The sequence below is a fragment of the Citrus sinensis genome, chromosome 4 (genome assembly GCF_022201045.2).
Source record: "Citrus sinensis cultivar Valencia sweet orange chromosome 4, DVS_A1.0, whole genome shotgun sequence".
Lineage (NCBI taxonomy): Eukaryota > Viridiplantae > Streptophyta > Magnoliopsida > Sapindales > Rutaceae > Citrus > Citrus sinensis.
The window spans coordinates 28638391-28654869 of NC_068559.1; the positions used below are offsets into that span (position 1 = coordinate 28638391).

General features: G+C 35.0%; 2 protein-coding genes across 5 annotated transcripts; both read left to right on the forward strand.

The window, feature by feature from the left end:
• The first annotated feature begins 2044 nt into the window (after positions 1–2044).
• Positions 2045–8470, forward strand: LOC102628448 (RNA polymerase II C-terminal domain phosphatase-like 3). The gene is made up of 11 exons (XM_006482947.3): positions 2045–2997; positions 3096–3228; positions 3315–3370; positions 3468–3528; positions 3638–5020; positions 5211–5813; positions 5923–6338; positions 6436–6547; positions 6634–6891; positions 7164–7210; positions 7308–8470. The coding sequence occupies exons 1-11, from the start codon at positions 2426–2428 to the stop codon at positions 7369–7371; spliced, it is 3705 nt and encodes a 1234-aa protein (XP_006483010.1). The 5' UTR covers positions 2045–2425; the 3' UTR covers positions 7372–8470.
• Positions 8471–10640: 2170 nt separating this feature from the next.
• Positions 10641–15902, forward strand: LOC102627769 (coiled-coil domain-containing protein SCD2). 4 transcript variants are annotated; one of them, XM_052439727.1, is made up of 17 exons: positions 10641–11230; positions 11318–11496; positions 11605–11662; positions 11802–11843; positions 11934–11996; positions 12137–12186; positions 12276–12303; positions 12543–12617; positions 12738–12848; positions 12921–12980; positions 13378–13483; positions 13643–13764; positions 13942–14011; positions 14118–14159; positions 14573–14613; positions 15209–15335; positions 15654–15902. In XM_052439727.1, the coding sequence occupies exons 1-17, from the start codon at positions 10847–10849 to the stop codon at positions 15725–15727; spliced, it is 1632 nt and encodes a 543-aa protein (XP_052295687.1). In that variant the 5' UTR covers positions 10641–10846; the 3' UTR covers positions 15728–15902. The 4 variants fall into 4 exon arrangements, with proteins under 4 accessions (XP_052295687.1, XP_024956956.1, XP_006483007.1 ...); XM_006482944.4 differs by having other exon boundaries at positions 10642–11230; positions 12921–12981; positions 13367–13483; XM_006482946.4 differs by having other exon boundaries at positions 11082–11230; positions 11326–11496; positions 12921–12981; positions 13367–13483.
• The last annotated feature ends 577 nt before the right edge of the window (positions 15903–16479 follow it).

Genomic DNA, 16479 nt, shown 5'->3' on the forward strand with positions numbered 1-16479 from the left:
CAAAACGGTGCGTTTTGTGCAATCTTTAAAAGGCTCCTCGTAATTCCACAAGACACACGCACCAAACAAGACACACACATGTTACGTTTCGTTCTCCCTTCACTGTAACAGCTCGGTTTTCACTGCAACTGTGCAACAGCTCGGTTTTCATTATAAAAGACTCCTTTCATTGTAACAAAAACCCAGCAGTTTCGTTCTCCACACAGCAATAACTTCGTTCTCGGTTGTCCTCACTCTCTCAGCTCAAGTTTCAACGTGATTTTGTCAAGTTGAATGAAATCTGAGAAAACCCAGTTGCTTGGTCTGTTCATGTGGCTTAGAGATTTGTGAGTGATTATGCAGTGCATTTGCAACATGGTTTTGCAGCTGAAAATGGTTTGATTGGGAAGGGGGAAATGTTCAGCTTTCTGTGGCATTGAAGCCGTGATTTTGGCGTGCATATGTTTATTTGCAGCTGAAAATGGTTTGGTTGATGTTCCCTGTCCATTGAAATTAGTTCAAACTTTTCCTTGTGAATCGAAAGCTATACACGATTTAATGCAAAGTTGCAAATAACAGAAAATAAAATTTCAACCATAAACGTAATTTTCAGTGCAAGTAGATGAAACTGAGATCGAGAGATTGAGGCAGATCGGAACCGAGACAGTGAGGGAAATGGAGCCACCGAGAATGGGGGTGATCGGAGCCGAGAGAGTGTGGCAAAACAGATCCAGCGAGAATGAGGGAGTACAGAGCCGAGAACGAGGGAGAATGGTGTCTAGAGAATGAGGAAGCTGCTGGGTTTTTGTTGCAGTGAAAGGAGGCATACGCGAATGTGAGTGATTGCTGTGCACATGAGAAAAACCTTTTAAAGGTGCACAAAACGTACTGTTTTGTGCAAACGTTTGTGCGCGAATGTGTGAGAACATCATTTTCCAAAAGCTTGGTACTTTCCCTCGAGAGGCTACCATGAGGGTGCCTAATTGCACTTTATATTATTAATCTGTCTGCCTGATTGATCTTTTGAGTATTAGCATAACTTGTTGTCCAAGCTCTTGCGATAGCCATTTTGGGGCGAAGATTCTGCAGCTGTCTTGGTTTGGTTTTGTGTTGGCACACATAAAATATACGAATTACCTTACAAACTATGGACAATTTTATCATTTAATTTCCTCCCTTGTTGGACTCCACATGCAAGAGAATCCTTTAAACTTAATTCAAAAGGGAAGTCATTGAACATTAATAAATGCTCAACTGCACATACCTCTGCCACAAAATCTCTTACGAGTTAGATATTTATTGTATTGTAAATTAAATTGCGCTTTTGATAAAGTAAACAAGAGCATAAATTAATAGATGAAGATATTTATATTCCTAAATCTTAATTCTCGTTTACATTTCATTTCATTTTTTCTCTTGGTTTTTTTTAATAACAACTTCAACAATTTACAACATTTTAAATAAAAAAAATTATATCTAAAAGAAATAAAAAAAAATTCAAGATGGTTGATAGTACACATTCCAAATTGTGGTATAAAGTTTTTATTCTAAAACCAATATGACATTTGATGATGCTTGTGAATCAATACACAATTTATAATATTGCCACCTTATATACTATATTAATTGGAATGTAAACTTTATATCATGGTTTTATGAATTTATTGTTTTTGTAAGAATATAATAAAAAAAGAAATTTTTGAGAATTAAAAAGTTTAAACCCTCCATAATTTATAATTTTTAGAATTTATTTTTCTTTTTCAAATATTAAAATTAAATTTACTTTATTCCTTTCTTTGCCCGACAAAAACGTAAAAATCGTACGGCCCCGGATTCGGGAAGCAGAGAATCCGAACCCAAATCAACGGCTCGTCAGCTCATCACTCAGCGTTACTCTCCCAAAGTCCCACCACTACCAACACTTCCACATCACGCGTTACGTACGCTAACCAAATAAAATGAATTATTTCTGTTCACGTATCGCTGACGTGTACGGCCAAGATTCAAAATCCACCGAAATGGTACTAGATGCATCCCTCCCTTATAAAAAGGAAATTTCCCATTCGCCTCTCATCAAATCATCCTCTAACGAGTTTGTGTTGGTGCTGTGTTTATTGTTTTTCCGTCCGTTTATTTATTTTCTGGAGAGAGAGAATAATCTTTGCTTGTAATTTGTGAATTAACTGTTACACAAACAGATCTATGCATCAGATCTGAATCTGAGAATTAAGAAAAATTGAGATTTAATTGAAATTTCTTTTCTTAAAAACTTCTGGTCAACTATCACAAATCTTAGTCAAAAGGAAAAAAAAAAAGATTCAACTCTTATAAGCCAATTTTTTTGGTTTGAATTTGTATTGATTTTTGTTTATATGTTTGTTGTGGTGGTGGAGTTGTTGAGTAATTATTTAAAAAGACAACAAATTGTAACTGAGTTTGCGAGACGATGGGAAAGGATGTAGAGGAAGGTGAAATTTCTGATACGGCGTCGGTTGAGGAGATCAGCGAAGAGGATTTTAAAATTAAACAAGAAGAAGTTGTTAAGGTTGTTAAAGAAACGAAACCGATTAAAGTTGGTGGTGGTGAGGCAGCAGCTAGGGTTTGGACGATGCGAGATCTGTATAATAAATATCCGGCCATTTGTCGCGGATACGGCCCGGGTTTGCATAATCTTGCTTGGGCGCAAGCGGTGCAGAATAAACCTCTGAATGAGATTTTTGTTATGGAGGCTGAACAGGATGACGTGTCCAAGCGATCATCACCAGCATCATCCGTGGCATCTGTTAATAGCGGTGCTGCTGCTGGTAAAGATGATAAGAAGGTAGTGGAGAAAGTTGTGATTGATGACAGTGGCGATGAGATTGAGAAAGAGGAAGGTGAGTTGGAGGAAGGCGAGATTGAATTGGATTTGGAATCCGAGTCCAATGAAAAAGTTAGTGAACAAGTGAAAGAAGAAATGAAATTGATTAATGTGGAATCGATTCGGGAAGCATTGGAGAGTGTGTTGCGTGGGGATATGTGAGTGGAGTCGGTTGATTGCTCTTTTTGAGAAAAGTTTAGGATGTTAGAATTGCTATTGATTTTTTTTATTTGTTTATTTTCTTGGTGTATTGTAGATCATTTGAAGGAGTTTGTTCAAAACTTGAGTTCACTTTGGAGAGCTTGCGGGAATTGGTGAATGAAAATAATGTTCCCACAAAGGATGCTCTCATTCAACTTGCATTTTCAGCAGTTCAGTCGGTCCATTCTGTAAGGCACCAAAATTTGAAAGCTATACTTTGGCGTAATGGGTTTAAATTATTGATTCACTTGCAATACTGTTTGTTTGTTTGCAGGTATTCTGCTCCATGAATCATGTTTTGAAAGAGCAGAATAAAGAAATTTTGTCAAGGTTTTTATTTTACTATGCTCACTGTTTTCTCCTTGTGATGTTCTTTATTTTCCATCAGATTGTTTAGTTTATCTCTTTTGTTGCATTCTCGGTACAGGTTACTTTCTGTTATAAAGAGCCATGAGCCTCCTCTTTTTTCCTCTAACCAGATAAAAGAGGTGTGATTTTTACTGCACTAGTTCAGAGAATTCTATATGTTTTTCAGCTGTTAGCTTACGGTGAAGATTGTTTTCTGCTTATGAAAACTTAAATATGTTGTCTTAACAGATGGAAGCCATGTTATCCTCTCTGGTTACCAGAGCCAATGATAAAGAGAAAGACATGCTGGCCATGCACGGGGTGAATGGAAAGGATTCAAATATTGTTACTGAAAATGCTGTTAATGATTTAAATTTTAAAGAGAAGGTTCCTTTACCTGTTGATTCTTTGATGCAAAATAAGCCATTGGAAGCGTCGAAACCAGGTCCACCTGGTTATAGAAGTAGAGGAGTTTTGCTTCCATTGCTTGACCCTCACAAGGTCCATGACGTGGACAGCCTTCCATCACCCACACGGGAAACAACACCTTCCGTACCTGTGCAGAGAGCATTGGTTGTTGGAGATGGTGTGGTTAAATCATGGGCAGCAGCAGCAAAGTTGTCTCATAACGCCGAAGTTCATAAAACTCCTCATTATGAAACTGATGCCCTCAGAGCTTTTTCTTCCTATCAACAAAAATTTGGTCGTAATTCTTTTTTTATGAATAGTGAACTCCCAAGTCCAACCCCTTCTGAAGAGTCTGGTGATGGGGATGGTGACACTGGTGGGGAGATTTCCAGCGCTACCGCCGTTGATCAACCAAAACCTGTAAATATGCCAACTTTGGGACAACAACCTGTTTCTTCTCAACCCATGGATATTTCCCAACCAATGGATATTTCCAGTGTGCAAGCATTGACTACTGCTAACAATTCTGCACCTGCTAGTTCTGGGTATAATCCAGTAGTGAAACCTAATCCAGTAGTGAAAGCACCGATAAAAAGTAGAGACCCTAGGCTTCGGTTTGCCAGTTCTAATGCTTTGAATCTCAACCACCAGCCAGCACCCATTTTGCATAATGCACCAAAAGTGGAACCTGTTGGCCGAGTAATGAGTTCAAGAAAGCAAAAAACTGTGGAGGAACCTGTTTTGGATGGCCCTGCACTGAAAAGGCAAAGGAATGGATTCGAGAATTCAGGGGTTGTCAGAGATGAGAAAAATATATATGGGAGTGGTGGCTGGTTGGAGGACACTGATATGTTTGAACCTCAGATTATGAACAGAAATCTGTTAGTAGACTCTGCTGAATCCAATTCTAGGAAATTGGATAATGGAGCTACCAGTCCAATTACTAGTGGTACACCCAATGTGGTGGTTAGTGGAAATGAGCCAGCACCAGCGACAACTCCCAGTACCACAGTTTCATTGCCTGCTTTACTGAAAGATATTGCAGTGAATCCAACCATGTTGCTAAATATACTTAAGATGGGACAACAACAGAAATTGGCAGCAGATGCCCAACAGAAGTCTAATGATTCTTCAATGAACACGATGCACCCTCCCATTCCGAGTTCAATTCCCCCTGTAAGTGTTACATGCTCGATACCATCAGGGATTTTGTCAAAACCAATGGTGAGCATCTGGCTATGTATTATTTTGATAATGCAGTTATAGTTCATGTTTGATATAGTCTGAAGAATACTGCAATATTACTCCCTTTTTATTTTTCCTGCTTTGAGCAACACCCTCTGTTTTTTAAGCTTTTTTTGGTTTTCTTCTAGTAATTTTTTTGTTTATGTGAATTAAATTCTTTTCCTGCTAGGATGAGTTGGGAAAAGTCCGCATGAAACCCCGTGACCCTCGACGAGTTCTCCATGGAAATGCTCTTCAAAGGAGTGGGAGCTTGGGACCTGAGTTCAAAACAGATGGACCTTCTGCTCCATGTACCCAGGGAAGTAAAGAAAATTTGAATTTCCAAAAGCAACTTGGTGCACCCGAAGCAAAGCCAGTGCTTTCTCAATCAGTTCTGCAACCAGATATTACCCAGCAATTCACCAAGAATTTGAAACATATTGCTGACTTCATGTCTGTTTCCCAACCATTAACTAGTGAACCTATGGTTTCTCAGAATTCTCCAATTCAACCTGGACAGATTAAATCAGGAGCAGACATGAAAGCTGTAGTTACAAATCATGATGACAAGCAGACTGGAACTGGTTCAGGTCCTGAAGCAGGTCCAGTTGGTGCTCATCCCCAGAGCGCTTGGGGAGATGTTGAGCATCTTTTTGAAGGATATGATGACCAGCAAAAGGCTGCTATTCAAAAAGAGAGGACAAGAAGATTAGAAGAGCAGAAGAAAATGTTTTCTGCACGCAAGCTCTGCCTTGTCTTGGATCTTGATCACACGCTTCTGAATTCAGCTAAGGTAAGCTTCTGTAGTATGAAAACGTTCTTCTCGTGTTCTTTTCCAATGTTTTGTGGCTAATATTTGCAAGAGAATGTTTATTCAATTTCTTGATTATACTTCTGTTCAGTTTCATGAAGTAGATCCGGTGCATGATGAGATATTGAGAAAGAAAGAGGAGCAGGATCGCGAAAAACCACATAGACACTTGTTCCGCTTTCCCCATATGGGAATGTGGACTAAATTGAGGCCAGGGATCTGGACTTTTTTGGAGAGAGCTAGTAAGCTATTTGAGATGCATCTTTACACAATGGGGAACAAGCTTTATGCTACAGAGATGGCAAAGGTTCTTGATCCTAAAGGGGTATTGTTTGCTGGACGAGTTATCTCCAGGGGTGATGATGGAGATCCCTTTGACGGTGATGAGAGGGTTCCAAAGAGTAAGGATCTGGAAGGAGTTCTGGGTATGGAATCAGCTGTTGTGATTATAGATGATTCTGTTAGGGTATGGCCACATAACAAACTGAACTTGATAGTTGTAGAAAGGTAGGTATTCTTTAAGTCCAACCATCTGCATTCTGTTTCAGTTCAGTTCATTGAATCTTCTTGGATTCCCATATCCATCTATTTATGCACGTTGCAGGTACACTTATTTTCCTTGTAGTAGGCGGCAGTTTGGACTTCTAGGTCCTTCTCTTCTTGAGATTGACCATGATGAGAGATCAGAAGATGGGACTTTGGCATCATCTTTGGGGGTGAGGCAGCAGTTGCATTAGTCTCAATAGTCTAGAAATAGTTTTCCCCAAGCTCATGATCCATTGTTTTCCCCCCCTTTGTGTAGGTTATTGAGAGATTACACAAAATATTTTTCTCCCATCAATCTTTAGATGATGTGGATGTTAGAAATATCTTAGCTGCTGAGCAAAGAAAGATTTTGGCTGGTTGTCGTATAGTATTTAGTCGGGTGTTTCCAGTTGGTGAAGCCAATCCTCATCTACATCCATTGTGGCAGACAGCTGAACAGTTCGGTGCTGTATGCACAAAACATATAGACGATCAGGTTACTCATGTAGTTGCCAATTCCCTTGGTACTGATAAGGTACTTCTGGTGGTATTTTCTCTGCTTTCCTAACCACTACTGCATTAGGACTTCTTTTAAATCAGATTGTCTGATGAAAGAAATTCTTACCAATTTATCATATGATGGAGCGTTTTCAGACAAACATAACGATGTTAACTGTCTTTGCCATATGGAGCAAGTAATGATAGAATAAGAAATGTCTTCTTAATATAAGGTCTTAAATTTTTTTGTGGGAAAGTTAATTTTTATTTTTATATTTTTAAATTTATGATATTGAATTGTTTGAACAGGTGAATTGGGCTCTGTCCACGGGAAGATTTGTTGTCCATCCTGGCTGGTGCGATGATTTTCATTCTTTTTACTCTTTTGATGGTTTATATTTGGATGGATTTGACATGTCTCTTTTTCTTACTCTTCATAGTACTTATGTACAGGGTGGAAGCGTCGGCTTTGCTTTATCGGAGGGCAAATGAACAAGATTTTGCAATTAAACCATAAACAGCCATTACTAAACTTTTTTCTGATAAAAATTAAGATCGGATAACAGATTAAATCAAGAGCACATTAAAGCTGGAAAAGGAACTATCAGGTCGGGTTGGGTGGGTTTAGGTTAGAACAGAAGTCGATTGATTGGCTTTCAATTTCATGACCCATTGATATACCACCTGTTATAGCCAGCTGTTGCGTTTTCACTTCCATTAGCAATATGCCGGATGGGATTATTTAAATCACTTTAGCGCTGGCTTTGGCATAAAAAGAATATGCCTTGCAAGTCTTAAAATCTTGCATTGCATTAAAGGCCAAGTTTCACAAAAGAAGAGCGGAAAGTGAAATGCGAGGTCTGTGAGTTGTAAGTTTCATATGTGAGCAAGTTGGAAAATTTCAGTTGCCCAGGCCAATTAAATTCACATGTGATTGTAAACATGGATGGTCGCTAAATATGCGACATCCAAGATGTAAAAAGTGGTCTTAAAAATCAGAGCGTGAGAAACCGAGGTTCCTTTCCAAAGAATTGTGAGAAGCTGCAAGGGTAATTGACCCGAAAAGGACATGAACAGTTTGAATTAGGGGATACGGCACAGGATTTTGATCTAACCTTTCATTAACTGTTAGCAGTTGATCTAAAAAGCCTTACATTATGACCAATTTTTTTTCACCCTTCATGGGAAAAAGCAAGTTTGTTTAGAGTGTGTAATTTGTTTTTATTGTGAAATGTCTTGATTTGACAATATCAAGAATTAGAACAGAGGGAAAATGGGTCACAAATTGATTCCGTTAATGACAGTCATTGAAATTGTCTAAGGTGTTCCTTAACATTTGATTAAAAAGCTTAGGGATGTGTCGGCCGCAGGATCTCGTCAGAAGCGTCTTTGTTTTTAACTTTCATTTTGGGGCATTGTAGAAGAGGACGCCATTAATGTATCCAGATCCAATGAGGTCTTTCTGGTTGTCTAAATTCGAAACCAACCTATATTAATTGTTTATGAGGTGTGTGGTTCATATTCGAGACACAAAATCTCTTTCTCACTTTCTCATATCAACAAATGTCGCATTTTCGAAATCAAATTATTATTTAAAATTTTCTCTCAAAATAAAATTATTATTTAAAATTACTTGAGAAATGATAGAGAGTAAATCCATATCAACCACACACACACAAAATAAATAAAAGTTGAAATACTTAAAATTCAAATTATGGACAAAATAGTCCAAAATTTGTCTGGGTAGGGTTTATTAGTAGTGCATGTCATTTTTCAGAATAGATTAGACTTCAAGCACACGCTTTTTGTTCTCAAGTAAGGTGCATGTAAGGGTAGTGCTGTAATTCCAATGTAGTAGTATACCAACCCTTATAATATGAAGTGATATTATTCGTCTATTGATGGTAGGATAAAGTAATAAATAATATTTTAATAATTGTAAAAATTTGTCATTCAGAAAAATAAGTATAACATCTATATTTATGGTGTGTTTACTTGTGGGTTTGGAGAATGTGAACGAAGGAATAGGAATGAAACCTATGTTTACTTGGCAAAATATAATTTGGGAATGAAAATAAAATTTATGGGTCCTACATAATTTGGGAATAAGGAATGAGAATCTCATTCCCATGGGGGTTTGGGAATGAAAATGTAGCAATGGGAATGAAACATATATTTACTTTTCTATCCTTTTAATTTTTTCATATTTCCTAAATTACCCTTATTCAAATCACAAATAATTTATTATTTTAAATGTCATTAATAATAATAATAATTATTATTATTATTATTAAAATTTATTAACTTTATTATTTTAGTTATTATTAATTATTGTTATTATTATTTTTATTAATATTATCATTATTAACAATAAAAATAATGATAAAAATAATAATTAATAAAAATAATTAATTTATCGTTATTAACAATATTATCATTATTGTTGTTGTTGTTGTTGTTATTATTATTATTATTACTATTATTATTATTATTATTATTATTATTATTATTAAAAATAATAGTAACAATAATTAATAATAACTAAAATAATAAAGTTAATAAAATTTAATAATAATAATAATAATGTAATTTTCATTATCTAGATACATGTATAAATATTATTATAAAAATAATAAAAATAATAATAATAATATTATTATTAACAGTAATTAATAATAACTAAAATAATAATAATAATAAATGTTAATAATGATAATATTAATAAAAATAATATTAACAATAATTAATAATAACTAAAATAATAAAGTTTAATAATAATAATAATAATAAATGTTAATAATGATAATATTAATAAAAATAATATTAACAGTAATTAATAATAACTAAAATAATAAAGTTAATAAAGTTTAATAATAATAATAATAATAAATGTTAATAATGATTATATTAATAAAAATAATAGTAACAATAATTAATAATAACTAAAATAATAAAGTTAATAAATTTAATAATAATAATAAATGTTAATAATGATAATATTAATAAAAATAATAGTAACAATAATTAATAATAACTAAAATAATAAAGTTAATAAATATAATAATAATAATAATAATAATAAATGTTAATAATGATAATATTAATAAAAATAATAGTAACAATAATTAATAATAACTAAAATAATAAAGTTAATAAATTTAATAATAATAATAAATGTTAATAATGATAATATTAATAAAAATAATATTAACAGTAATTAATAATAACTAAAATAATAAAATTAATAAAATATAATAATAATAATAATAAATGTTAATAATGATAATATTAATAAAAATAATAGTAACAATAATTAATAATAACTAAAATAATAAAGTTAATAAATTTAATAATAATAATAATAAATGTTAATAATGATAATATTAATAAAAATAATATTAATAGTAATTAATAATAACTAAAATAATAAAATTAATAAAATATAATAATAATAATAAATGTTAATAATGATAATATTAATAAAAATAATATTAACAGTAATTAATAATAATAAAGTTAATAAAATTTAATAATAATAATATTTGTAGAGTTTAATTACAAGTTATAGCTACCTAAAAGCTAAAAAAAGCTTAATTACATCACGTCAGGGTCATTTCCGAGTGAATTGAAAAAAAAAAGAATTAATTTAATTAAAAAAGTATCTCTAATATATATATATATATGTATGTATGTATGTATTTATAAAATTTTAAAAAACTATATCGTAGACCATTTAAAAGTGGATAAATACAATTAAAAAAAAATTGCTTTTAATGAAACGAACGACGCACAGGAGTAAAAGAACAATCTCCGCCTGTCTCTCCAACACTGCATAGAAAATCAGTGACTTGTGTCCTACTCTTCATTTACACGGAGATCTAGCCTATACGCCTTCACTAACTCACACTCAAACACTCACGCACTGGCACTGCCTCAGCGAATCAATCTTCCTAGGCTTCAATAACTCTCTCTCTTACTTACATTTCCTTAAAATGGACCCGAATCGAACCGAGAGTCCGGTTTACGCGCGCCAATGGGGCAGCGAGTCCGGCGGCACTTCATCTCCTGCTATGTCCCCGGCGCGTCACCACCACGCTCGATCCTCATCCTCCTCCGGTCTGTCTTCCATCAAGCGAAACCAAAACGTCGCTGCTAAAGCCGCCGCTCAGCGGCTCGCTCAGGTCATGGCTTCTCAAACGGCCGACGACGATGAAGACGATGACGACGATCTCGGTTTCCGTTACAGTGCTCCTCCTCCTCTGGCGCTGTCACGCTCGAGAAACGTTAACGGTGCTTCAATTGCTGGTAATGCTGGAGCTACGAGTACTAAACCGGCCGTTACTTCTTCGAGGATCAATAGATCTCCTTCCCCCGCGGTAATTATATGATTACAACGTGTTACTTTTTCTTTATTTTTTAAGTAAATTCAAGTTAATTGAGGATTGTATTACAATTATGTTTAGTTGGGTAGGAACGTAGTTGATGAACCGACGTCCGTCCGATCAACATCAGCTGGACGGCCGTCGATGTCTCATTGTGCGGCTGCTGCGCCACCTGTGCCACAAAATAAACCGCTGCCACTGAGGACTGCAGTTTCTTTACCGCCAATTGATCCTCCAAAAAATCTTCACAGAGAACAAAGGTATAAAACAAACCTGTAGATAAGTTATTTTTTATTTTGGGTACATTTGCTTTTAAATATCCAATTTTTGTATGAAATCGAGATACTTGTGTTATTCATGAATGGCAGAAACTTGAACTTGAAAGATAATGGAGATCAACGTGAGGCTTCTGTCCTACGTGATGAAGTATGATATTTGCACTTCAAGTTTTGTATGCATTAATTAAATGTTCAAGTATTAGGCATTTGTATTTCAAACTTATGAAAATATTTTTTCTTTTTTCCTATTTCACTATTATTGTTAACTTGCCGTTTAATTCTTGCAGCTTGATATGCTACAAGAAGAGAATGAGAATATCCTTAACAAGGTGCCATATTTTCTTCTCCATTTAATGATTTTTATAAATGTATGTATTGTCACTTATATGAGTAAAACAATTCCATTATTTTCCGCGCAGCTCAGACTTGAGGAAGAGAGATGTGAGGAAGCAGAGGCCAGAGTCAGGGAGCTTGAGAAACAGGTAAATGATTTTTTCAAACATGTTGTGAGTTGCCTGTGTGTGTATTAGTGTGCTGCTAGCTTTTTTCTTATGGTCATTTCTAACAGAATATTAACTGTTGCAAACCTCATGTGCAACTTTGCCAATTTTTGATATTTTAGGTTGCTGCTCTTGGCGAAGGTGTATCCTTGGAAGCTAAACTGTTAAGCAGGTAAGTTGTGCATGCCAACCACCTTAATATGTGCTCCTTCTTAACTATGTAATTTTTTTTTTATAACATCTATTTTTACCCATATGCAGAAAGGAAGCTGCATTGCGTCAGAGAGAGGTAATGAATCAAACTCTACGTTCTGTTATGTAAATGACTAGGACGAGGCTTAAATTAAACTGAATTCCTACCATGCCTGTATTAGAAAAGCTTAGGTCTATTCTGAGATCATAAGCAAGTGGATTTTCAAGTGTGGATTTACGATTTGGAGTTTTGAACAATTAGGGGAAGGTGTGCTTTTCTTATTTTGTATTCCTTTTATGGAAAAATTCAAAACAAAGCATTTTTCTCTTTCATAGGCTGCACTGAAGGATGCAAAACAAAATAAGGATGAGGTAGATAAGGAAATTGTTTCTCTTCGATCTGAACTAGAGGTGAGTATGTCCTCATATGGTCCCATGTCATATTGTCTTTTGTATAAATTTAGAAAATAGTTATATTTTTTAGTCCTGCTGCACAGTCTGTTTTATGCTTTAATGTCTTGCTTGATTCAGAACACAAAAGATGACACTGCTGCTGTTTTACAACAACTTCGTGCAGCTGATTCTGAAGTAAAAGCACTTCGCTCAATGACGCAAAGAATGATATTGACTCAGAAAGAGATGGTTTGTACTTAGTTGCAGTATCTAGTCTGTGGATATTTAAATCAAATATTTACTATATCCTTTTATTTTCAGGAAGAAGTTGTTCTTAAGAGGTGTTGGCTCGCTCGTTACTGGGGCTTGGCTGCAAAATATGGTATCTACTGGCAACATCATATTCCTAATTCATCACAGAAAATGATATTCTTCTAGTTGCAAATGCTTGTTGGATTAACTTATTATTCATGAATTATGAGACAATAACCAAATGTTTGATACAACCAGTCCAGTCTTTACCTTTCTCTGTATATTATTTTCAACATGAGCAATTAATATTCTATTAGAGCTCTGAGAGTTATCTTTTCCAGAACTAATTTGACTTTGACCTTAACCAATTACTGATTCCCTTACTGGTAATAAGCACTATATCAGTTCATTGTAAATTTATGCATACCCTTCATTTTTATTGTAACGCAGATGATATTCAGTTCATCTATCATTTCTAACTTGCAGTTTCGTGTAAATATCTTTTATCTCTTTAGGGATCTGTGTGGATGTAGCCGTTTCAAAGTATGAATACTGGTCATCGTTAGCACCACTTCCTTTTGAGGTTGTCATCTCTGCTGGTCAAAAGGCTAAGGAAGAGTGTTGGGAGAAAGGCTAGTAACTTGCATATTGGTTTTTGCAATTAATATTGGGTTGTCTTGTTTTCTAAAACATCAGAGGTTCATCTTTATTCGATCGACAATAGTGACATTTTAATTATTTTATCAGCTACATAAATCATTCTGTGTGATTGTTTACTTGGAACTGAGCAGGTGATGACGACAATGAAAAGAGAAGCAAACTTCTTGTAGATATTAATGATCTCACTGGTGAAGGAAATATCGAGAGCATGCTTTCAGTTGAAATGGGTTTGAAGGAACTTGCTGCCTCGAAGGTTTCTGTCCTATTCTACTTTTAATTTTATATTTATGTTTCCTTTATATAATTCAATATTTGAACATTAAGTTATGTTCTTCTTCTCCACCTCTTTCTATTTTTTTAGCCATTCTGTTTACAACTTTTAAAGTGTTGCTGTGTATGTGATACTTTTGTGATTGCTGCTACATATAAGGTTGAAGATGCTATTGTGCTTGCACTAGCCCAACAGCGGCGTGCAAATTCTCTTAGAGTATCGATCTCAGGTGTGCCTTAAATAACTGAGGGACATGCCAAATTTCTGTGAATATTAGTCTCTCTCCTTTGTGTTCATCTTAATGCTTACTTTTCATTCATTCCCATTGCTTTCAGATATCAAATCTCCTGGCGATCCAAAGTTTATGGAGGCATTTGGTGAGTTGTAGCTTTAATAGCACATGTAATGTCCACTCTGATGAGGAGTTTAATCAATTCATTTAAGATTTCCCAGTCTGTGGTCAAAGATTGCAGTATGACTTTTGATGGTCAGTGGTTAAAAGAATTATATGATTAGAGCGACTTGTGTGCTTGAGTGCATAATTGGAATGTGTTTGATGTTAGACATATGAGCACAAATACATTTTTAAGGGTCATAATCTATCATCAAGTTTGAGAATTTCTCAGGTATTTCAGGTACATGCTATTTGCAGTTGTTTATCTAAATGTGAACTTGGAGATTGTCTTCACAGAACTGAGTGCTAATCAGTACATATTTTCATCTTCAAATCTTAAGTGTTTTGAATTGTCATTGGTCCATAAGAATGAGATCAACCCTTGTATTCTTGCAGAACTTAGCCCAGAGGAGTCGGAGGATGTTCTATTCAAGGAGGTTGGCATTTATTTCTTGTGCTTCTGTTTTCACATAATCCATGTCAATTATGGATTATGTGAAAGCTTATGTTTTCCCAGGCATTCTTGTTAAAGCTTATGAAGGATTACTGTTGGAAGGATTAATTGGCTTTTTTTTAATTCGATTGTGTTAATTTTTTTGCTTTCATATTGGGAAAAGGATCAAGATCTCAACTAATGATGGGATTTCCTTTCGATACACTCAAATTAACCTCTAGGTTTGTGGGAGAATCAAATAGTATCTACCACCTTATAAAAGATACTATATTCCTTTTTCTGTTCCCCACCCCCCCACCAACCCCCAAAAGAATGTTTAATTTTGGCTTTGTTCTCCCACCATCACAGAAGGAAGGGAAAAGATTGTCCTGCCTTTTACCAGAGCTGTATAAGAAATTCATATTTTCCCAAATATTGTAGTCCCTCAGCGATCTAGCCACAGATGGATGTTTCCTGGTTAAAATAGTCACCATATAAACATTTTCACAAGTGTTTCATATGATAATTTGATGCAATGACACATATACACATATCATGCTGAATTTGACTGTATTAACAATATAATCGATCTTGTGTAGGCATGGCTTACATACTTCTGGAGAAGAGCCAAAGCTCATGGTATTGAGGAGCACATTGCCAAAGAGAGGCTTGAGTTTTGGATCAGTCGCAGTGGACACTCACCTAGTTCGCATGATGCTGTTGATGGTAATTTCAGCTTTATTCATGGATTTATTTATTTTCATAGGCATATTACCCCAGTTCTTGGAGGAAAGGGAAAGGAATGATATTTTATGCCATCTAACTTTATTTTACTATAGATAAATTTTCAGACCTTACTCTCACGTGTCCCTCTTTCTCTCACTATTCTATGGAGTTTTGCTTATTCCAACTTAGAATCAAGCACTGTCAATCCCGTGAATTATTTCCCATCAGCTATAAATTCATTTATTTTGAGGCAGCCGTATGTTTCTTATGAATTCCCACTTATTTTTGGGGTTTTTATTTTCACATTTCTTTGTTTAGTTGAGCAAGGTTTGATGGAGCTAAGGAAATTGGGGATTGAACATCGACTGTGGGAAGCATCTCGAAGAATTTGAGCAAGAAATTTTCTAAATAACCTAAGAGTGCTGCTTGAGTTTGACTAGTGTAGCCACATAGATGTTTGTGCGTCTTTATTATTCTTTTCCAAGTATTATATTTTCTATTTTGCCTCAGATTATTGTATGTATCATTCGGTAGTGGCATGATAAATGGATTTCCTTGTTGCAGCGACCTTGTAAAATGTAGGCTTCATCCCCTTCTACATATACCTCGAAAACTCAAAAAGGCACTAGAGAAAATGCAATTTTAATTACTGAATAATGTATTTAAAGATCATCAAACTACTGCATCAATTGATACAACTAGCAATTTCCGATTGATCATGTGGGTTGTAATATCTAATTTTTAATTTCAAATTGGAAAAGTGCTTGAAGCCTTGAATTTCTTGAACTTGAAATTTATTATGATAATCTTGCTCCTTCAGACTATCTCCCCAAAGAACGTTTTGTTGCAGCACTTAATGATTGATTGATTGGCTGGCCATTGGCGGCAAAAAGGGGAAAATGTGCAAAGATGCTGCTGATCTTGGTGAGGCTCGGAATCTGCTCTTTTTCACTGGGACTGGTGATGGAGAAAAAATTTCAATCGAAATGATGAAATAAATGGGCCCAAAGCCTACGGGAAGAGGTAATTTCTGGAATTTTCTCCCTTTTCAGTCCAATTCATCATTATCTCAAGGAAAGAGAAAACGGGGGTAAATCCATGAACCATAATTGCAAACACAACGTACTTCGTGTCTTGCGTGTGC

Excerpts from the sequence above, each read along its gene's own strand:
- LOC102628448 (XM_006482947.3), top strand. The coding sequence starts at position 2,426 with ATGGGAAAGGATGTAGAGGAAGGTGAAATTTCTGATACGGCGTCGGTT. Across the intron at positions 3,229-3,314 it reads CAGTTCAGTCGGTCCATTCT|GTATTCTGCTCCATGAATCA; the intron begins GTAAGGCACCAA and ends GTTTGTTTGCAG. Across the intron at positions 5,021-5,210 it reads GGATTTTGTCAAAACCAATG|GATGAGTTGGGAAAAGTCCG; the intron begins GTGAGCATCTGG and ends TTTTCCTGCTAG.
- LOC102627769 (XM_006482944.4), top strand. The coding sequence starts at position 10,847 with ATGGACCCGAATCGAACCGAGAGTCCGGTTTACGCGCGCCAATGGGGC. Across the intron at positions 11,497-11,604 it reads AATCTTCACAGAGAACAAAG|AAACTTGAACTTGAAAGATA; the intron begins GTATAAAACAAA and ends CATGAATGGCAG. Across the intron at positions 12,982-13,366 it reads GGGCTTGGCTGCAAAATATG|GGATCTGTGTGGATGTAGCC; the intron begins GTATCTACTGGC and ends TTATCTCTTTAG.